Below are 19,025 nucleotides of genomic sequence, written 5' to 3'. Positions count from 1 at the left end.
TATTTCATCTAGTAAAGAAAATAAATGATTTAATAGAAATTTTGAATATCACATTTTTAATAAACAGTGAACACAACAGGACACGTTTTTCAGTATTTAAGAATAGTACATAAATAATGTTCTCCTAAAAAAAAAAAGAAAGAAAACTGCAGGTTTAAACTAAAGTAAAACCTCCTAAAATAAGTCGTTTAGCACTAAGAGAAGCTGTAAAATCCCCTTAAATTAAATTGTACCACTACTCTTCTACAAAGTTCAAAATCCGCTTTGCTGAAGAAGCAGAAAATTAAACTTTATTTACCTCTTCAAGCATGGTAGCAGTTACTTCTAGTTCTTGCACCTTTTTGTCGAGAATTTTATTATAGTAACCTCCTAACATACTGGCCCTGGCTCAAACCCCTCCTCAGAGCTCATCTGATTAACTTTCTCAAAGGGCAGTTCCGACCACTTCACACCTTTGCGCTAAGATCACCAATTCCTTACAGATTTAAATATAAACCTGTGAGATCTCCATGGTGTGGCTTGAACTACACCTTTCTCTCATCTTACACCAGCCCTTTAATTCTGACACTCCAGCCAATGGTGTCAACTAATCTCTGCTTCTCGAAGTCCACAGTTCTCTGCCTCTGCTCACGCATCCGGACCAGCTAAAATCTACTTATCCACCTATCAAAAAAGATCACCCCAATATCCCAAATTCGACTTCAATTCTTTGTTTTGAACTGCTATAGCTCTTTTGGCCTTTTCTCATAACCTATATATTGTATTATAATTATCGTGTATGTCAATTATCCATCAAAAGTTTGCTGAGGACTACGACAGTTTTATTCATGTATATATTCTCCAAAATATCTTACATAGAGAGGGCATTTAATATTTAATTAGCTCATTAAATAGCTAACATATAATTAAATGTTTAATTAACAACTAACACATGATCAAGATTTAAGTCCATTAAGTTCTACATAGTAAAAAACATAGCCCACTTCAGGTTACCCAACTCAAGTAGAGTTAATTTAGTAGCTTCTTTCTTCCAGGATCGCTCTCTAGATTTTTAAGGCCTTATAGATCACCTCCCAGTTAATAAGAGTATTAAAATAAAAACAGGAATTCTGAGATATTAAATCAGCAGGTCTGCACACTGAACAATACATCTGCCTTTAGTTATATCTTACATAATTTTATTTCCTTACTAACATTTCAACAAGCCCACAGTCATTAAACAGCAGATCTCAATTTTTTGGGGGGAGGGGGAATGGGGGGGAATCATGGATCCCTTTGGAAACCTAATGATTCTCTGATTTTTAATAAAATTTTGTGGCTTATAGACTCATATTAACTAAAGCTCAACTATGAACCCAAATATTTGCCTTAAAGAATTCTGGGATGTAGACTACTTTATATGCACCATAAAGACATTACTGCAGCAGGGAAGGGAAAAGGATGAGACAAATTACTAACAGAAACTAGTAAAAATGGCCAGAAATTACAAAGAATATTATACAGTAGATCTATCATCTGATGATTGAGTTAGAACACAAAAGCTTAACAACAAGGCTTAAGAGAGAGTATCTCTGTGGAGAAACTCAAAGTTCACAAATGTATTTTCCCTGAGGGGGAGACCAGATGTACCAATGAGATATTAACTATTCCTGCTCTGACCAGTCACAGACGTGAGGTGAAATTTAGAGAAGTGAACGTGCACCAAGGCAGTCCAACCACAGGAGAAAGCAAGTCAAGAAACAGAAGGCAGGGACTACGAGGAAATGACCACAGAACTTACTAAAATGATATACATCACGCGTGGGCACTGTTTAATATTTTACTGTGCATACACATTTCAAGGTCTGAAGGGTAGAAATTCACGATAAATGATGCACAGGATATCAAGCACAAGACTGTATTTCATTTTTTAAGGGGAAAAAGCTGGTGCAGTGGTTGAAAAGTGCTCAAACACAGGATGTCGGACTCACTCCTATACTCTGCCCACAATGCTACACTTTCCAACTAATAACACACTCATGCCAGCAAAAAGCGCCCTCTGTAAGGAAATGAACACAGAATCAATACAGCACAGTCACAAATAACCAGGAAAATACCAACTCCTTACGCAAAAACTGGTCTGACAGCATTATTCATGTTCCCAAAAGTCGCTCGACCCAGCAGTTCTCTGAAACAGTTTTCGGCCAGCACCGCGGGGTTCTCTTCTTTGTCAGCGGCAGAAGGGGAAGGAGGAGGACCTGTGCGACTGGGAACAAAAAGGGAAGTGAAGGAAGCTGCACGCAAGAACTCTAAAACCAGTTCGAACAGACGACAGAACAGACAGGACTCCGCAGAAATGTTAAAATGTTTTTCTTTTCTTCCAAAATACCTAAGAATAAGAAACACAGTCTAACCTTTTGTTTAAAAAAGTGAATAGCAATTATCATTATTATTTTGGTGAGTTCTAACTGCCTAAGAAAAAGCATCCTGGATCTCTGAAGAATAACATATGTTCAGCTGTAATCCCTGTTTCTCACACTTGCAACTTCCAGTATTAATTCAAACAACAATTTGGATGCTCAGTAACAAGCAGCAAGTGTATATTTATTCTAAAAGAAATAAAACCCTAAATGTCCGAGTAAGAATCTGTGGTCTACTAGGCCTAAAGATGAATAATTTTTTCAGAAAGGGCACATATTTAAACTCACTCAAGTTTACGAGACCACCATTTATATAATACTAAGGACAAAACTTGCTTATCCTGTCAAGCAAGCACACATAAACATATACAAAAGTAACACACCCTCAACCCTAGTATCTTTATTCCATACCTGTCAACCTCTTCTATCTTTTGCATGTTAAACAACAGGGATGGAACAATTTTATCCATATGCTGGGGTTCCCAAATGGTAGCCCGAAGTTCATCATTAACTGTTTTGCGAACCACTCCTTGAATACCCCTGATTCCAGCAATTCGGATTCTATGAAAAAGAAAAAAACTAAGTCATGAAAAAGATTATATAAACAAGTCTGCCTGTTCAGCTAAGAGAAGGGATGCCAAGTAATATTATCTCAGTCAACAAAATGAAAATAACACAAGTCTAAGAAATTAGAATCTCAAAAATCTAAGAGGTATGGCAGTTCCAAAAGAGATTTACTTTATGTCTTTGTTTTTTAGATTTTAATGTAATCGCTACCCCCTTGATGCAGGGCTCAACCTCAGACCCCAAGATCAAGAGTTGCACGCTCTACTGACTGAGCCAGCTGGGTGTCCCAAGATTTACTCTGAAGACCATCTTTTTAAAATCAGCATTTAAAGCTTAAAGGGACTGTAAAGCACAATAGTATCAAGTCTATGCACTATTTTTCAATAAAAAAGAATTTAATCAAAAGCATTAGGTTTTCCTAAGGGGATGATAATTCAAACTGGTATGAACTAGAGTCTTCCCATTTCTTGCCTAGAAGTCTCAGAAGCTGAGTGAAAACAGAATTTCACTCTTCTTAAACACCCTTCAGTGCTTCCTCAGACTTTTTCACTGTTTCTCCCCAAGGACCTCTCACTTCCCACAGTCCACATAAATGGAAGACTAAGCTGGTTCCCATAAGGGTACTGTGACAAAGGAGAACTACCAAAATGGGAGCACAGATAACCTCAGCCATTTTTAAACATACACACCCACGTATACGAACATATGTACACATCACGTATGTGTGTGACTGAAAATCTACCCACACAGGGAGAGAACCTCTCTTGCCCTATTGTCCCATCACAACCCACAACTTCCTCAAGCTATTCACTCTTCTGCACTCTTCTTTTTTTTAAACAAGTCTACAGGTTCAAGAATGAGAAGAAAAATGATTAGAAAACAGCATATAAAAGCCAGCGAGGAAGAATCTCACAAGCGGAGCTAACCTGGTCACCCATTTGTCCCCAAACAACTTCTTTCTGGCTCAATTTGATTGTTATTTACTTCCTTTTTTGCTTCTACCAGAAATATTCACCAGTAGAGGTTTGTTTAGCTTACCCAGCCAAGTATTCTGAAAGTTACAGGTTTTGAAGAATGAAACGTATGGGGAAGGGGCTGACTATGCTTTACAAACCCATGAGGACATAACACAGGCACTGAGGAATGGCCGATGGAGAAAAGGGTAACAGGAAACATAAAGACAGATTTTGCCTATTTCAGAGCTGTGTCTATAAATTTCGCTTTCTAAAACTAAGTCTCAAGAGACTCTTGTAGAGCTGTGACAAGTGGGCAAGACTGGTATTACTGTAACGGTGTCTGCTTGGTGTGCGTGCTGTTCCTCCCTGGGTGATGAGAGGACCAAGCGCAAGGTGGCAAAGAGCACATGGACAAGATGCTACAAGGAGGGGGGAACTATCTATAGCTACTACAGATCAACATCTGGCATCCAATTCAGATCTAGATCTGGCCTAACCAATATATTCTACCCATGCCCTTAAAGGAATTTTACAGTTTCTTCATCAGTAAAATAGAACTTGTCTTGACTAAAGCATAGGAATGTTGTAGGGATCTAAATGAGTTAATGAGCTAATTCAATTACAGTGTTTACCCAGTAAGATGTTAAATAAATTGGCACACAATTACTCAGTGTTAGCCGCTCCTGCTATTGTTAATCATTATTATGCTGATGATGATTGCTACCATAACTGAAGGTTGCTTAGGAAATTAGAGCTTAAGATGATGATGTAGGACTTTACAGGTGGGAACCACTTCTGCAGGGCAAATATGTTAAGAAAATCTTGTTTTCAGCCCCATTTACTAGCGCCCTGAATTCTATTTGATACAGTTTTGCTAAGAATAAAGGGAATGATAAATAACTAAGTTAGAACCTAAAAAGGAGTATTAATATGCCTGAAGAAAACCAAAAGGACTTTCACTTAAAACAAAACAGGAAAAAAAAAATCAAATCCTAAATCTTAAAAGCGTTTTGGCTTACTCATTTGTTTCACAGTGATTCAAACAAAATGTCATTTTGGAATTTCAAATATATAATTCTGGAAAGACCCAGAATTAGGAAAAAGTACCATAAGGCTTTTCACCTGTATTTAGAAACTTTCGTTTCTTCTTATAAATATTAGTGAAAAATGTTAGATAAAAATATGTTCAAAAGACAAGATCTTTCACTAGGGGGCAGTACATACCTAAAAATAAGACACTTTAAGAAATTTTGAATTTTTTTTTTAAAGGTTTATTTATTTATTTGGCAGGGGGGTGGAGAATCCCCAAGCAGACTCCCCACTGAGCTTGGAGTCCGATGGAGGGCTCAACCCCAGGACCCTGAGATCATGACCTGAGCCAAAATCAAGAGTTGGCCATTTAACTAAGCCACCCAGGTACCCCTAAATTTTGAGCTTCTTAATGTATCCTTTCATAAATACTAGGATGTCACAAACACTTTTCACCTACACAGGCTTATATGTGAAACTCAGTTCAACCAAAATTTGAGAAATGTCTGTATAGTTTACTAATCCTTATAATATTAAAGAAATACTACATTCTGCATATTTACCATATTTTAAAAGAAAACAAAATTGTCAGAATCTTTAAAAAAAACTATCCTTTTCTTTAGGTAATCTTTATACCTTTTTGCCCCATTAGTAAGTTAACATCAGCCTTTGAGGACAGGGACAATTTTTTTAAGATTCATTTGAGAGAGAGAGACCACACACGCACGCGTGCAAGCCTGAAGAAGGGCAGAGGAAGGAGAACCTCAAGCAGACTCCCTGTTGAGCACAGAGCCCCATGTGGCCAATCCCAGGACCCTGAGATCACAACCCATGCCAAAGTCAAGAGTCAGACACTCAACCAACTGAGCTACCCAGGCACCCCAGAAGAGGGACAGATTTTATAAAACATTTTTTAAATGTTCTTTGGGAAGAAAAAGAAAAGATTTTAAACTGGAAAAAAGGAAATTAGCAAGACAGTTATAGTTATCTCCACCATTCTAAGGCTCTACACTCATAAAAAAGGAGTAACAGCATAACTCTAAATGGCCAATACTAAGCTGAGGAAAAATTATACCTATGGCATGTCAGACAGTGTGTTTGTATCTGAAAACAACTAGTAAATCACTTCTCAGCTTTCTTTCTCCATGTTAAAATAACCTTTTACATTTGTTTTGGTTTTTATAAACCAACACTGTAGGGGCGCCTGGGTGGCTCAGTCGGTTAAGCGACTGCCTTCGGCTCAGGTCATGATCCTGGAGTCCCGGGATCGAGTCCCGCATCGGGCTCCCTTCTCGACGGGGAGTCTGCTTCTCCCTCTGACCCTCTTCCCTCTCGTGCTCTCTATCTCTCATTCTCTCTCTCAAATAAATAAATAAAATCTTAAAAAAAAAAAAAAACCAACACTGTAGCTCGCACACTAAAAGCTAGTTATATTTCTGCACATTCCCTTATTTTAAAAGAAAACTAAAAATTACAAACATGCTAAATCTTGACTTTAAACTGCCTACAATAACTCTCTGAACTCAGGTTAGTTTCTTTCTTTTTAGTTGTAGTATTGTAAAATTCAAACTACTTTTTACTTACCAGATTCATTTTGATTTTAATTCTTAACTTTAAAGCTTCTCATTTCCACATAAATATCAACCTAGAGACTGTGTTTGCAGATAAGTACTTGATTCCAGATTACTAGGAAGTATCCAGAAGAAATGTTTAAAAATAACCCAGTTGTTATGATAAACTGAGACTGACAATGATTCAGTAATATTCTTTCAATCATTCAACTTATGTATGTATTCATAAAAGTACTTATTGAGAGCCTACTATGTGCTCAGCACTATTCAAAGTACTAGTGATACACCAGTCCTCAAAACAAGGACGTTGTCCTCCTGGAGTTCATATTCCATAGAGGAACAAGAAACAGAGACGAGAAGATGATGAAAGAGTAACTGGGGATGGGATGAGAGGGTGATATTCAATAAACAAAAGGTGACCAGTGGAGGACTCCCCTGAGAAGGTGACATGTAAGCAGAAAGCTGAACAAGGTGAGGCATAAAGCCCTGTGCATATCTGGGGAATCATTCTAGGCAGAAATCACTTAGTCCATAGGCCTTGAAGAACTGTGCCTGATGTGTTCAAGAACAGCAAGGAGACCATGTGGCTGGAAAGAGCAAAAAGAACAAGAAACAATAGGCCCACAGAATCTGACAGGGCAGAGGGAGCAGAAAGGGGCATTCCAGGTTACAGTAAAGACTAGGAATTTTAGGCTCAGTTGAGAAACCAGTCTCAGTCTGGCTACTTCAGCCAGTCCTTCTAAAGCGACAGAAAGACGTATTTCAGGAAAAAAGTGTGTATTTTCCCATTTCCTTTGGTAATCATTACGTAATATACCATATTATGTATTATGGTAATCAAAACACAGTACTCATCAATAAACCACTCTATGACTGTAAGTCACAGAGTAGGGGCATCTAGGTGGCTTAGTCGTTTAAGCGTCTGACTCTTGATCTCAGCACAGGTCTTGATCTCAGGGTCGTGAGTTCAAGCCCTGGGTTGAGTTCCATGCTGGGTGTGGAGCCTACAATAAAATAACTCATAGAGTAAAATAATACATACTCTGTTCGTATTTCTGGATCACTATGACAGGAATGACACATGGCACTGAAGCGAGATACAAAAAAGTCATAACGTCTGTGATAGGATGGTGTATCTTCTTCAATATTTGCAAATTTGACAAACTAAAAAAAAATATATATAAACATGTTATCACCTTTTGGAAAGTTTGGAACACATTTCATCCATTATTTGTCACATTAACAAGATCTATCCAAATAAGCAGCAAATGAAACATATAAAATATCATAAACACTACATACATACAAAAGGAATTTTTTAATGAACTTGAGAAAATCAAGAATATAGCTTTATAAATATTAACTTTAACACTTTAATCCAGTTTCTTTTGAGTGTGCCCACTCTCTAGAAGGAAAAGTCTTACTCTAAAGCTCTTCTCCATTTCCTATACACTGACCGTACTTCAATGATAACCTCAGGCCTAAACCTGCAGAAAATTTTATTCCTTAACCATGGGCACCAAATCTCTGACAGCTGTGACTTAACACACAAATGAGTGATATTTATACCAATAAGATGGGACATGGAAAGGAGACATAAACTGAAGGAAATGTACACTCAATAGAGAAGAAAAATACTGAGATGGTAAAATATATTCTACCTCCTTTCTAGATATAAAAAAGAGAGAAATATCTATGCATTTGGGAAGTTTTAAATATCCCACCTGTGTCACAGACCTGATCCTAAGGCTCCTTATTATGTATTTCTCATTAGCTTTCCATTCACTCAGTGATGTGTTACTTCTGGGTACAGCCTAACAGCATACTGTTACTTTACATGTAAATTTAAATATATATAAACACCTGCCAGGATATAGACTGCTGGCTTGAAAGACTATAACCAAAAGAATTATTCAACCAAATTTACCAATACTTTCCTGTAAAAACTAAACAAAGAATAAAATAAATGTGAGAAAATGAAATTATGATACCAAAACAATTTAAATTAATTCTGCCAGAGCTAAGTCCTCAGTTTTAAATGATAATTTTATATGATTCATATTATCTAGAAAAGGGCCACAAATACTACACTTGGTTGAGATTAAACTGACATTCATTACCTATTGTGTGCCATACACTGTGCTAAGTGTTTTCACACAATTTAATCAGTCCAATGGCCCTGTATCATTATCCCCAGTTTACAGACAGGAACCCTGAAATTCAAGAGCTGAAATCATTTGTCCCAAGTGACAATAAGTGGTGGAACTGGCGTAAGAGTGCAGGGATTTGACTCCAATTGTCACGATTCCCATACTACGCACTGACCATGTGAAGTTTCAGAAAATACTAAACCAAGTATCTCTATTTTTCATAAAAATAAATCTTAACCAACTGAGCCACCCAGGGCCCTGTCAAAAACTAATGATGTACTATATGTTGGCTAACTGAACATAAAAAAAAAAAAAAAAGACATGAAAAGTAAAACAGCCCAGGTAACAGTATGTCTTTTGAAAGCATCAGTTTGTGAAAAAAACAAACAATATTAAGACAGAGATATTGTGCAATCATGAAGAATTGAATCTTCCAGAATCCCAGAGAGAAAATAAAAACTCACATTCCGTTGCAAAAAATAAATAAGTAAATAAACCTTAAATTTTATCAGGAAATGCTCAAAATGTAAATGGAAAAAACACACACACAAAAGTCTACCTATAATATGTTCCTCACTTTCCAATATATGTTAAAAAAAGAAAAATATTAAAAGATTACTTCTGGATATTGGAATTACAGGTGTCTTATTTACTCTTCCATGTTTTCTTGATTTTCCAAATGCACTACAAAAAGCATATTACTTTGAAATAAATCAGAAATGTTTTAAATGACCATTAAAATGTTAAATGTTCTGGAAAATTCTTAGGAGAAACTTTATTCTCTTTTCACTTATTGAAAGTCACAAGTAAGAATACAGACCAAGTGATCGTTTACAGAAGGAGCTCCTATTACCTCTGAGTATGAAGAACTTACTTAATGGCCAACAGATTTTCCGATGCTCCTTATGAATGGTTAGTATCACAGATTTCACAAGAAGCAACAGAAAAAGCTAGAGACAGTGTTTTGTTTTGTTTTTTTAAGATTTTATTTTTAAATAATCTCTATACCCCAAGTGGGGCTCAAACGCACAACCTCAAGATCCAGCTGCATGCTTTGCTGACTGACTGAGTCAGGCACCCCTAGAGACAGTGTTCGAATCACCTACATCTGCGTTGTTTGTCCACATGCCCTGAACAAAGCATTTGTTTTTATCAGGTAAAAACATTCTAAGGAGATATCAAGTCTAGATATGCTAATTAACCTGAAAGAGAACAGTTTTACTCACAGAATTTGTTCCAAGAACTTGAAGCTTTGGTTCCCCTGATTCTAGCAGCTTTGCTACCATATGAAGAAAGCTTTCTACAAATGGCTTGATGCTTTGAGAATGGCAAGCCATAAGAAGTTGGTCCAACGCCTCCATAGCAATTAAAACATACCTAAGTATAAGAGAAAAATAATGTCAAAGCATTTCTAGCTCTCCAAATTCTCTTAGGTGCTTTTTCATTGGAATAATTAAATGTAAATGCATGGAACAGAGAAAGGCAAATTTAGTAGTTCCTAAGTGAAATCTTACTTCTCACAAACACTAATGATCTCCGATTATATAATAACCCTCAAGCTGAAGTATACAAAAACTACACTGTACTACCACCCCATCGTCTACTCTTTTCCAAACTCTTCCAAAGTTTCTTTAGTATTAGCTTTGTGTATATTTTTCTTTGGAAACATGGACATTTTCTATTTTCCAGACTTCTAACCATCTATCTTTGCATCTGACCCAAAAGAATTACTATAAACAATGTGCCTAAAGTTTCCAATATAATCTATTTGTATTTGTAAATATGTGTAAAAAACATTACCAGCAACAACAGAGTATCATAAGGAAACATAAATTTAACCTTACAATTCATCAGATTTTAAAGCTTATACTAAAAATTAAAATTGACTTTAGATAACTTTGTTTCAATAACTGTAAGACTCACTAAAATGTTCTAAGAGATAACAATATGGAAGTAGGGAAAACCAGTATCACTTGAAGAATGGAGTACTCTAAGAAATGAGGATCATAAAATAAATATGGAAAAGTACTTATAATCCAAAGTATCCAAGTTACTACTGTTCAAGCATAATGAATGGAGTACGATGACAGACTTTCATTTATAGGTAGGTATATAGCTAATACAGGTCCAAATCAGCATGCTTACATTCTCTGGATCTTAATATCTAAGCCTAACGTTCTCTTTCATTATTCTACTGATAAATACACTAAGGGAGTCAATTTCTACTATTTCCATTAAAGAAATATTAAAATACCAAAAATTAATGGATGCTTAGGCTAAAGGCAACTCTGTTCACTCACATGTATCTATTCTTAAAACATAACCATCAGAAAAGTAATAAAAGCTGCAAGGTATACATTTCCTTGTAAAATATTACAAGGTTTTATCCTCCACATATCATCTTGGCATGACTAGATGACAAAACAGTGTACAGAATGATTTAGCTTAGGAAGAATTTTCAGAGATACAGTATTAGCAGCAATTAGTTTCCTTACCCAGAACGATGTCTGACAACATCTCTGCTCAACCTCTCTGCTAAGTAAGAACCAATTCGATCCAGTTTCTCTGGAGCAGATACTGCATAAAATGTCAATTTCTCCATGTCCGCTTTAACAAGGCCATCCTAAAAATAAGAAGAACAGCAAGATAAATAGGCTATCTGTATTTTCATCATTGTTTTTTATTTCTAACCATTGTTTGCTTCACATGTCCCCTTTTGGGATTCGTGATTAATCTATTATTTATGCTGAACCTTTCTGGCTATAACCTCCTTACTGTAAATATTCACCATTCTAGATATAGAATTTTCAGAAAGTTAAAGAAATGCCCCCCTTTAGGCAGAATATTTAAATATACCTTCACAAGCAATGAATTATTCTAACACCTTCCTAAATAGAGAAACAGCTCAACTAAATGCAATATGTAGGGAATGGGATGTATTTTAGTGAAAAGGTTGCAAACAAATTTATTTCAATTTTAAAATTTTACACTATGTTGTTAAGCCTATTTTACTCCTTTACATATACAACAGTGAACATGTTAAAATGATTCCAAACGTGCGGATAGCATTACAAAGCCTTCTTTTAATTAATAAATGAGAAGGTATTAAGAACTGCATGAATCTCTGTTTAGCCAACATATTAAAAAACAAGAGGCCCCCAGTGTGGGATTGGCAAACTTTCCTTTGTCTCTGCGCTCTAAAAGGTGACAGGCCACAGATCTGACGGTACTCCTCACCCTCAGACAACAAATCAGTTATCAGCCTAAACGTTTTGGTCATATATAGTCCAAATAACTAAATGCTTTTTAGGATTGTTAGAGGAGGTGGGAAGGGAGACGGAAAAATTATGTTAAATGGTGAATCTACAAGCAAAAATTTTATAAATCTACATTTTCAACTGTCCCCTCCACATTCTCTGGCTATATTGTCATTGCTCCATCACCAACCTACTTTTTACCTAACTCGGTTTTCCTCAAACTTGCTACTTTGCCGCCTCTCTTCCCTCTCTGACATCAAATGAACTCCTCTCCTCCTCAGAGAAGATGGAAGTCATCAGATTAGAATTTACTGGCAAAAACGCCCCTGCTTTCTCAGTGCCCTCTAGACCAGTCGTTTTCAACCAGGGTGACTTCATTTCCCCAGGGCAATGTCTGAAGACATTTTGGATTGTCACAGCTGGGCGGTGGGTGTACTGGCATCTGGGGTAGAGGCCTGGGATGCTAATAAACATCCCACAATGCACAGGATAACCCAACAGCAAAGAATTAACTGGATCAAAAGGTCAGCAGAACCTGAATGAAGAAACCCTACCCCATGCAAAGTGAAAGTGCCCTATTTTTGGAGGACTTGTCTTGGAGAAATCAGTTTGCCTATGTTCTTGCTGTTTGCTTCACATGGCCCAGGATCTGGCTCCATCCAGTTAGCCTCTATCTTTCCTGGTTTTTTAACCTCTCCCTCTGTATTAGTTCCTCTACATCATTACTTAAATATGACTGCCTCTCACCCATTTTTTTATCCCTTACTAATTTTTGAGGAATTATTTATACACAATAAACTATAATTTGAACTATGACAGTTGTATATCTGTGAAACCACCACTAAAAAACAAGGTACAAACATTTCTATCATTGCAAAAGATTCCTCATGTCCTTTGCAGTCCATGTCTTCCTCTCCAGGCAAACAGCACTCTGGTTTCTGGCATTATCAAAAGCAGCACACATCGATGGAATCATACAGTCTGTGCATGACTCCTCTCACTCAACTCACCTCTGCCTGGGAATGCTTCTCTAGCTCACCTGGGTAACGCCTACTCATCCTGCAGGTCTCAATGCCCTCCAAAAAGCCTTCAGTGCAACCTCCCAACATCCCTTCAGAGCTTCGGTAAGAGGCTCCCCCTATATGTTCCTTTAGCTCACTGTACTTATGTCTATTATATTTTATCATACTGTTTTTTCACTCATTAAGCAAATACTCATGAAGTGCTAAACCATGTGCCAGGCACTGTCATTGACACTAGGGAAGAAAGGGTGAGCAAAGAATTATATTAACTCATTTAATCCTCATGAGAACCTTATGAAATAGGAACTATTTATAATTTCCATTTCTGATGAGAAACCGAGGCACCTGCCCATGATCACAAGGGTAGTAATTACTAAGACATGGTTTGGTCCCCCTCACTAGATCACTCTTTGAAGGCCGGGACTGTAACATGTAGACCTCTGTATACTGGGTAGTATGCCTGATCTATTTTGGCTATACTACATGATTTTTTATTGTTGGTCAATAAATTAAAAATAACAAATAAGGTCAAATGGGTTATGATTGCCACATGTATGCAAGGTTTATGTAAATATTTTTAAATCTTATTTTACAGATCTCCATTTGAACAAATCTTATCTAAATACTCAGCAATCAATCAATCAATACCTGGCAAAAATTTTCTTTCTATAACCATTCTCTCTACCTGTCATCACTAATCTAATCTACCTGTCATCACTCCATGGTCACAAGTGTTCAAAACTCCCTCACTGCTTAGGAATTAAAGTAGATAAAGGAGAAGCTTTGTCTGTCATTCACATTCCTCCATAATCTGGCCTCCACCAATGATCAGAACATTCAGTCTATTAAATGACATGACTGGAATTTCAAATCAGAAATCATGGTCAACGTGATTATCACCCAATACCCTCTACAATGAGGCTATATAAACCTTTATTTGAAGGTTCTTAATCTCAGATGTACCCCTTGCTTTCTCTTACACCCCTTTGCCTTTTCTCTAGAGGCCCCTCACTTGCAACAAAGAGACTAATCTCACTTGTCCAGATGGCATACATCCTTCAAAGCTCAGCAAATCTCCTTTCCTCCAAGAATGCTTCCCAGAGATTGCCAACCCACAGTAAAATCTCTCTGCTTTAAACGCAAAAACATTACCACCTGTTTTACTTAAAATTTTGCTTACTGACTTATGCATTAAGATTTAATATTCAGTATGCTTTTGCTTTAAGTCAGTCAATGGATGAAAAGCTAATAAAGGCAGGTACCCTATCTTCCAGCTTAATCAGCCACAAATTATCCAGGTATCTGGCAGCCAATAGTATGTAACAAATTAACCTCTTCTAAATGGCTGAATGTTTAAATCAAATTCGATTAAAAATAAATATTTCATATATCATGAAATATATAAATGTTAAGATAACCAAAAGGTTTCTACAATTGGCTATATTTTATTTATTTTTTTGGTAAACATTTTTTTTTTTAATTTTTAAGTAATCTCTACACCCAACATAGGACTCGAGCCTATAACCCTGTGATCAAAAATCACATGCTCTGTGGACTGAGCTAGCCAGGTGCCCCAGCTACATTTTAAAATAAAGCAATTAAACCAATCTAACAATTTTTTGTTCATATCCATTTAACACTAGACTAACGGAGTCTTGGAAAACTTAGCACAGTGTCAAGCAAAATCAATCAAATCCAGTTGCTTTGAAAACAGTAATCTTCCATAATAAAATAATGGTTATGAAAAACTTGCAAGCATTTAAGTAAAAAGAGAACAAACTGCCTAGAATACCATTCCTTTACTTCTCACTTCTCTTCTGAAAATTGTGTGGCCAAACTATTTACTCTTCAGATCTTAGCTTAGATTTCATTTCCTTAAGGCCTCTGTTCTCCAGGCCCACATTAGGCGTCATTCCGACCCACTCCAGAAGTGCCCTGTGCGTCATCTCTCTATCACAGCATTCTTTCACACAATATTATAATCGCCGATTTCCTTGTCTGTGAGCTCAACAAGAGCAGAAAACCATGTCTGTGTTCACAGTTGTACTCTTAGCATTTTGTACAAATAATCTGGCACTAGCTCATAAATTTCTGAAAAGTATTACTTAAATATAGGAACTATCTAGACAAGAGAACACCATCTGTCCATCATTCCAAATGTTTTGTTAATCTACGAAAAGGATCTGAAAATTAGACAAGCAAGCATGGGTCATTTAAAAGTAAAAAAAAAAAAAAACCAAAAAGATAAATATAAAAATAGTAGTGTACATGGTGAGATTTAGGGGTAAAAGTAGAGAAATGAAACTAGGGAAACCTTAGGGAGGTCAGCAGGGGGCAAGGATGGGTCAGCAAAGAGAAGGATCAGTAGATGTAGATCAAATTACTTTTGGATCTTCAGGGAATATGTTGTCCACCAGGCGTTTGTAGCGAGGACGCAGAGCAGAACAGCAGCAACACACTCCTGTTCAAAAAAGAATAAAATCACAAAGTACAAAGATTATTCATCCTGTAAAACTGACCTAGAAATTCAGGTTTCTGAACATTAATGAGTTATTTAAAATAAAAACTGCAAACTAGCGCCAACAGAAAACAGGAATGCAAATTCCATTACTAAGAAATGAAAAAATGTCCTCTCCCCTCCCCAAAGACACTAGGTCAAAGTGAATACATTAATGAATTATTCCAAAATTCCAAATCAAATCATTTAGGGGCATGTGTGTGCGTGTGTGTACACAACCTACCAAATTCACCCTATAAAGGCAAATACATAATCTCTAACCCCTTTACTTCCTTTCTAATCTCGTCTCCTACCACCTTCTGCATCCTCCAGCCCCGATTCCCACTGCCTGGCCCAATCCAGTCACAGTCCCAGCCACAGTGGTCTTGAAGCACAGTTTGTTCCACTGCGGCTGGTGGAAACAATTAATACGGGTACCTACATAATGCATCATATGAGGAACTACACTAGAGGGGGAAACAACCTCAAAGGAAAGTCCAGGAATTTCAAAAATGCTCAAAGGCTGCTCTATATAGTTTCAGGTGTTGGTGTCTTGGAAAGAGCAATGGACTGGCATCCAGAATATCTGGGTTCATTCCAATTCTTTCACTTAAGTGACTACATGGCCTTGGGTAAAGCACATCAGCTATCTGGAAAGAACCACGTAAGTGAGAGCGATTAGTTTTCTTGTCCTGCAAACTAATAACAGGAATGCTGGTCTGGAACCACTATAAAATTATTCCCATGATTTATGAAACTGGAGTATGTGTGTCTCTGTGGAAGTGTGCATTTGCATGTATTTAGAAACCAAAATATGATATGAAACACTGCTTGAGCCAGAAATTAAAAGAACTCGGATCTAAGCAGACTATCTCACAGAGTAAGGTTATGCAAGAGACTTCTCCAGATCTCACTTTGCTCATGAAGTACGCACATTTATGCACGCATTCATACACCAAGTGTCAACCGAGGGCCCGGCACTGGCCAAAACAAATAAGACTGAGTCCAGATTTGCAGTGAAGCAGAGTCAATAAAGTGATAAGAACAAGAGAGACTTAAGATTTGTACAGTATCTTTAGCGATCATAGAGCACTGTGCATAAATAATAACATTTCTAGTAACCTAGTGAAGTATTACTACCATTACTTTACAGGAGTGGGAAGTGCAGCAGAACTGACCAAGTAACTTACTCAACAGCAATGGCTGGGTGAGAATCCAGTGTCTAATTCTGTAACCCCATGCTCTTCCCATAGCACCACAGGTACTAGTGGTCAAATCAGTCAACACCCAAATATTTCACCTGTACCAATTATGTGCCTAAGACCATGCTAGATGCCACAGATACAAGAAAGTATAAGAGACAAGATCCCCGTCCTTGAGTTTATAAACTTATATATAAAAAAAATAGTGAGGGGCGCCTGGGTGTTTCAGTCGTTAAGTACCTGCCTTCGGCTCAGGTCATGATCCCAGGGTCCTGGGATCAGTTCCGCATCAGGCTCCCTGCTCAGCAGGAGGCCTGCTTCTCCCTCTCCCACTCCCCCTGCTTGTGTTCCCTCTCTCGCTGTCAAGTAAATAAACAAAATCTTTAAAAAAAACCAGTGAATTAATTTCAGCAGTATATACTTGGCACAATGCACTGATAATATGAAATGCTCTCTATTGTTCAGGATGTTTCTTACTTTAACAGAAGAAAAAAAATTCCAAAGAGTTCACTGAGGAATTTTTCATTAATGAACACCAAAACACCTGAACTTTTTTAGAATCCAAAAGCAAACACTGGTCCTATTATTAGAGGAAAAGAAGGGGGGGAGGAGAGGGAGGAAAAAGGCAAGTAAGCAAAAGTCGTATTTCTCTGTCTACTACAATCAGTATAAAAATACTTCAGATAAATATTAATACACTGAAATAAATTAAAATCAAATATGTACTGAGTGGTTATCATGCAGAGCACCAAGCTAGGTAATGGCAATGATGAAAAAAGCTTGCAACCTGATAAGAAGATTAAGATGAATACTCTGCTAACACTAATGCAAGGCCAAATATAGTACACTCAAATTGCTATCACGGCAAAGAGACCAGCAAGGGACTGAAAAACAAGTCTCACTGCTTCAAGTCCCCTGTCAAAATGGTAAATTATGTTATTTTCAATAAGAAAAGATTCTTAATAGCTATTAGGTTTCACTTACATTGACACTTTGGGATATCATACATTGCTTTTAGTTTAAAGAGGTTTTAGAAAAGATGTGAACTTGGAATACACACCATATGCAGCTCCTACTTTCAGAAAGCTTAGGTCTACTGAGAGAAACAGGAGTGAAGAGGAAAATGCCACACAGGCAGTATGCGGTTAAAGGGAGGGCTTTGGAGTCAGACAGGCCAGGGGTGACCCCAAGGTCTCCTGCTGTCCAGCTGGATGGGCAGGTTACTTTATCTTACTACGCCTATGTTTCCTCATCAGTTAAATGGTATAATAATGCCTTCTTTGTACTTATTGGGGAAATTAAAAATGAAAAGAGTACAACATATAGCAAGCATTCAATAAAATGGTAGCTATACTAATACAATAAAAGAAGTACTACAAGGGGTAAGCAGAAGGTGCTTGAGGGCCCTACGGATAATCTTCCTGACAGTATGAAAACCTTTGCTGTAAACTAATCATTTAAAAAATCACACTAAAAACTAATGTAACACTGTATGCCAACTATACTTGAATAAAAAAAACTCAAATTCTGTATATGGTTCACAATAAGTTTTCAGAAATAGTATCGGTACCAGTTGGGGGGGGCAGTGAAATGTTATTTTCTGAGCACGATGTGTGCAGCATTATACTAAGTATTTTCCGACATTCCTCACTCCTACACCAACTCTCTGAAGCGGGTACCATCATCTCTCTCTGATAAATGGGGAACAGGCTTAGGGAGGCCATCTGTCTGGTATCACCCAGCTGGTAAGGAGCACAGTGGAGCCAAGTCCAGCCCAGATTGGATGACTTCAAAGGGTAACTGCCATATTACATGCAAGTACAAGACAATTTCTAAACTAAACATTTTAGCTCTCCACCAACCATGACCAATGACCATGACTGCAGGAGTGAGTCTGACTCACAGACTAGGAATGCACTACCATGCAGAGAAGTAAATGATCACAGTGCGTTTCTCCAGAAAACCCAAAATAAAACAGAAACACCTTCTTCTACTTATTATGAATGAAAAGCTACCAACTATAGAGAAGATACATGCAACCAGAATTAAAACTTTTCAATTTACTGAGATTTCATGTTGATGATAACATAAGGTTAAAATGACTGTGGCATCAGTAATCACAAAAGAAACACTATTAACTACTTTACAGAAGAGAATACTATACTTGTAAACATCACAAGAACAAGTAAAATGAAGTCACTGGACCTACTCAGCCATAGAAATGGGGTTGACTCCCTTGTCGAAGTCAATTCATAGGGCTTGTCGAGTTCTGCTGCAGGAACTTGAATGTAGTCTTTCATGTTGTAAGAGACTATTTTCTAGTCGATCTTCCTGCTTTTAGATCCTTTTCCTACTGCTCAGGAAGTGCCTAGTTC

General features: G+C 37.2%; 1 protein-coding gene across 3 annotated transcripts in view; it reads right to left on the bottom strand.

The window, feature by feature from the left end:
- The window catches only part of EFR3A (EFR3 homolog A), a 113,425-nt gene that overhangs the window by 61,677 nt on the left and 32,723 nt on the right, over positions 1-19,025 (bottom strand). For 2 of the 3 annotated variants that reach the window (XR_003522205.2, XM_027606399.2), the window contains 6 exons: positions 15,336-15,412; positions 11,168-11,295; positions 9,899-10,049; positions 7,565-7,686; positions 2,811-2,960; positions 2,108-2,245 (listed from right to left, as the gene is read on the bottom strand). Coding sequence is in view for 2 of the 3 variants with exons in the window: in XM_027606399.2 (XP_027462200.1) it covers positions 2,108-2,245; positions 2,811-2,960; positions 7,565-7,686; positions 9,899-10,049; positions 11,168-11,295; positions 15,336-15,412 (766 nt within the window). In the remaining variant the exon portion in view is untranslated. Of the gene's footprint in view, positions 1-2,107; positions 2,246-2,810; positions 2,961-7,564; positions 7,687-9,898; positions 10,050-11,167; positions 11,296-15,265; positions 15,413-19,025 lie in introns of those variants that run through there. The other variant, XM_027606405.2, reaches the window with a different exon arrangement.

The sequence above is a fragment of the Zalophus californianus genome, chromosome 4, assembly GCF_009762305.2.
Source record: "Zalophus californianus isolate mZalCal1 chromosome 4, mZalCal1.pri.v2, whole genome shotgun sequence".
Classification (NCBI taxonomy): domain Eukaryota; kingdom Metazoa; phylum Chordata; class Mammalia; order Carnivora; family Otariidae; genus Zalophus; species Zalophus californianus.
This window is presented reverse-complemented; position numbering and strand designations above follow the sequence as displayed.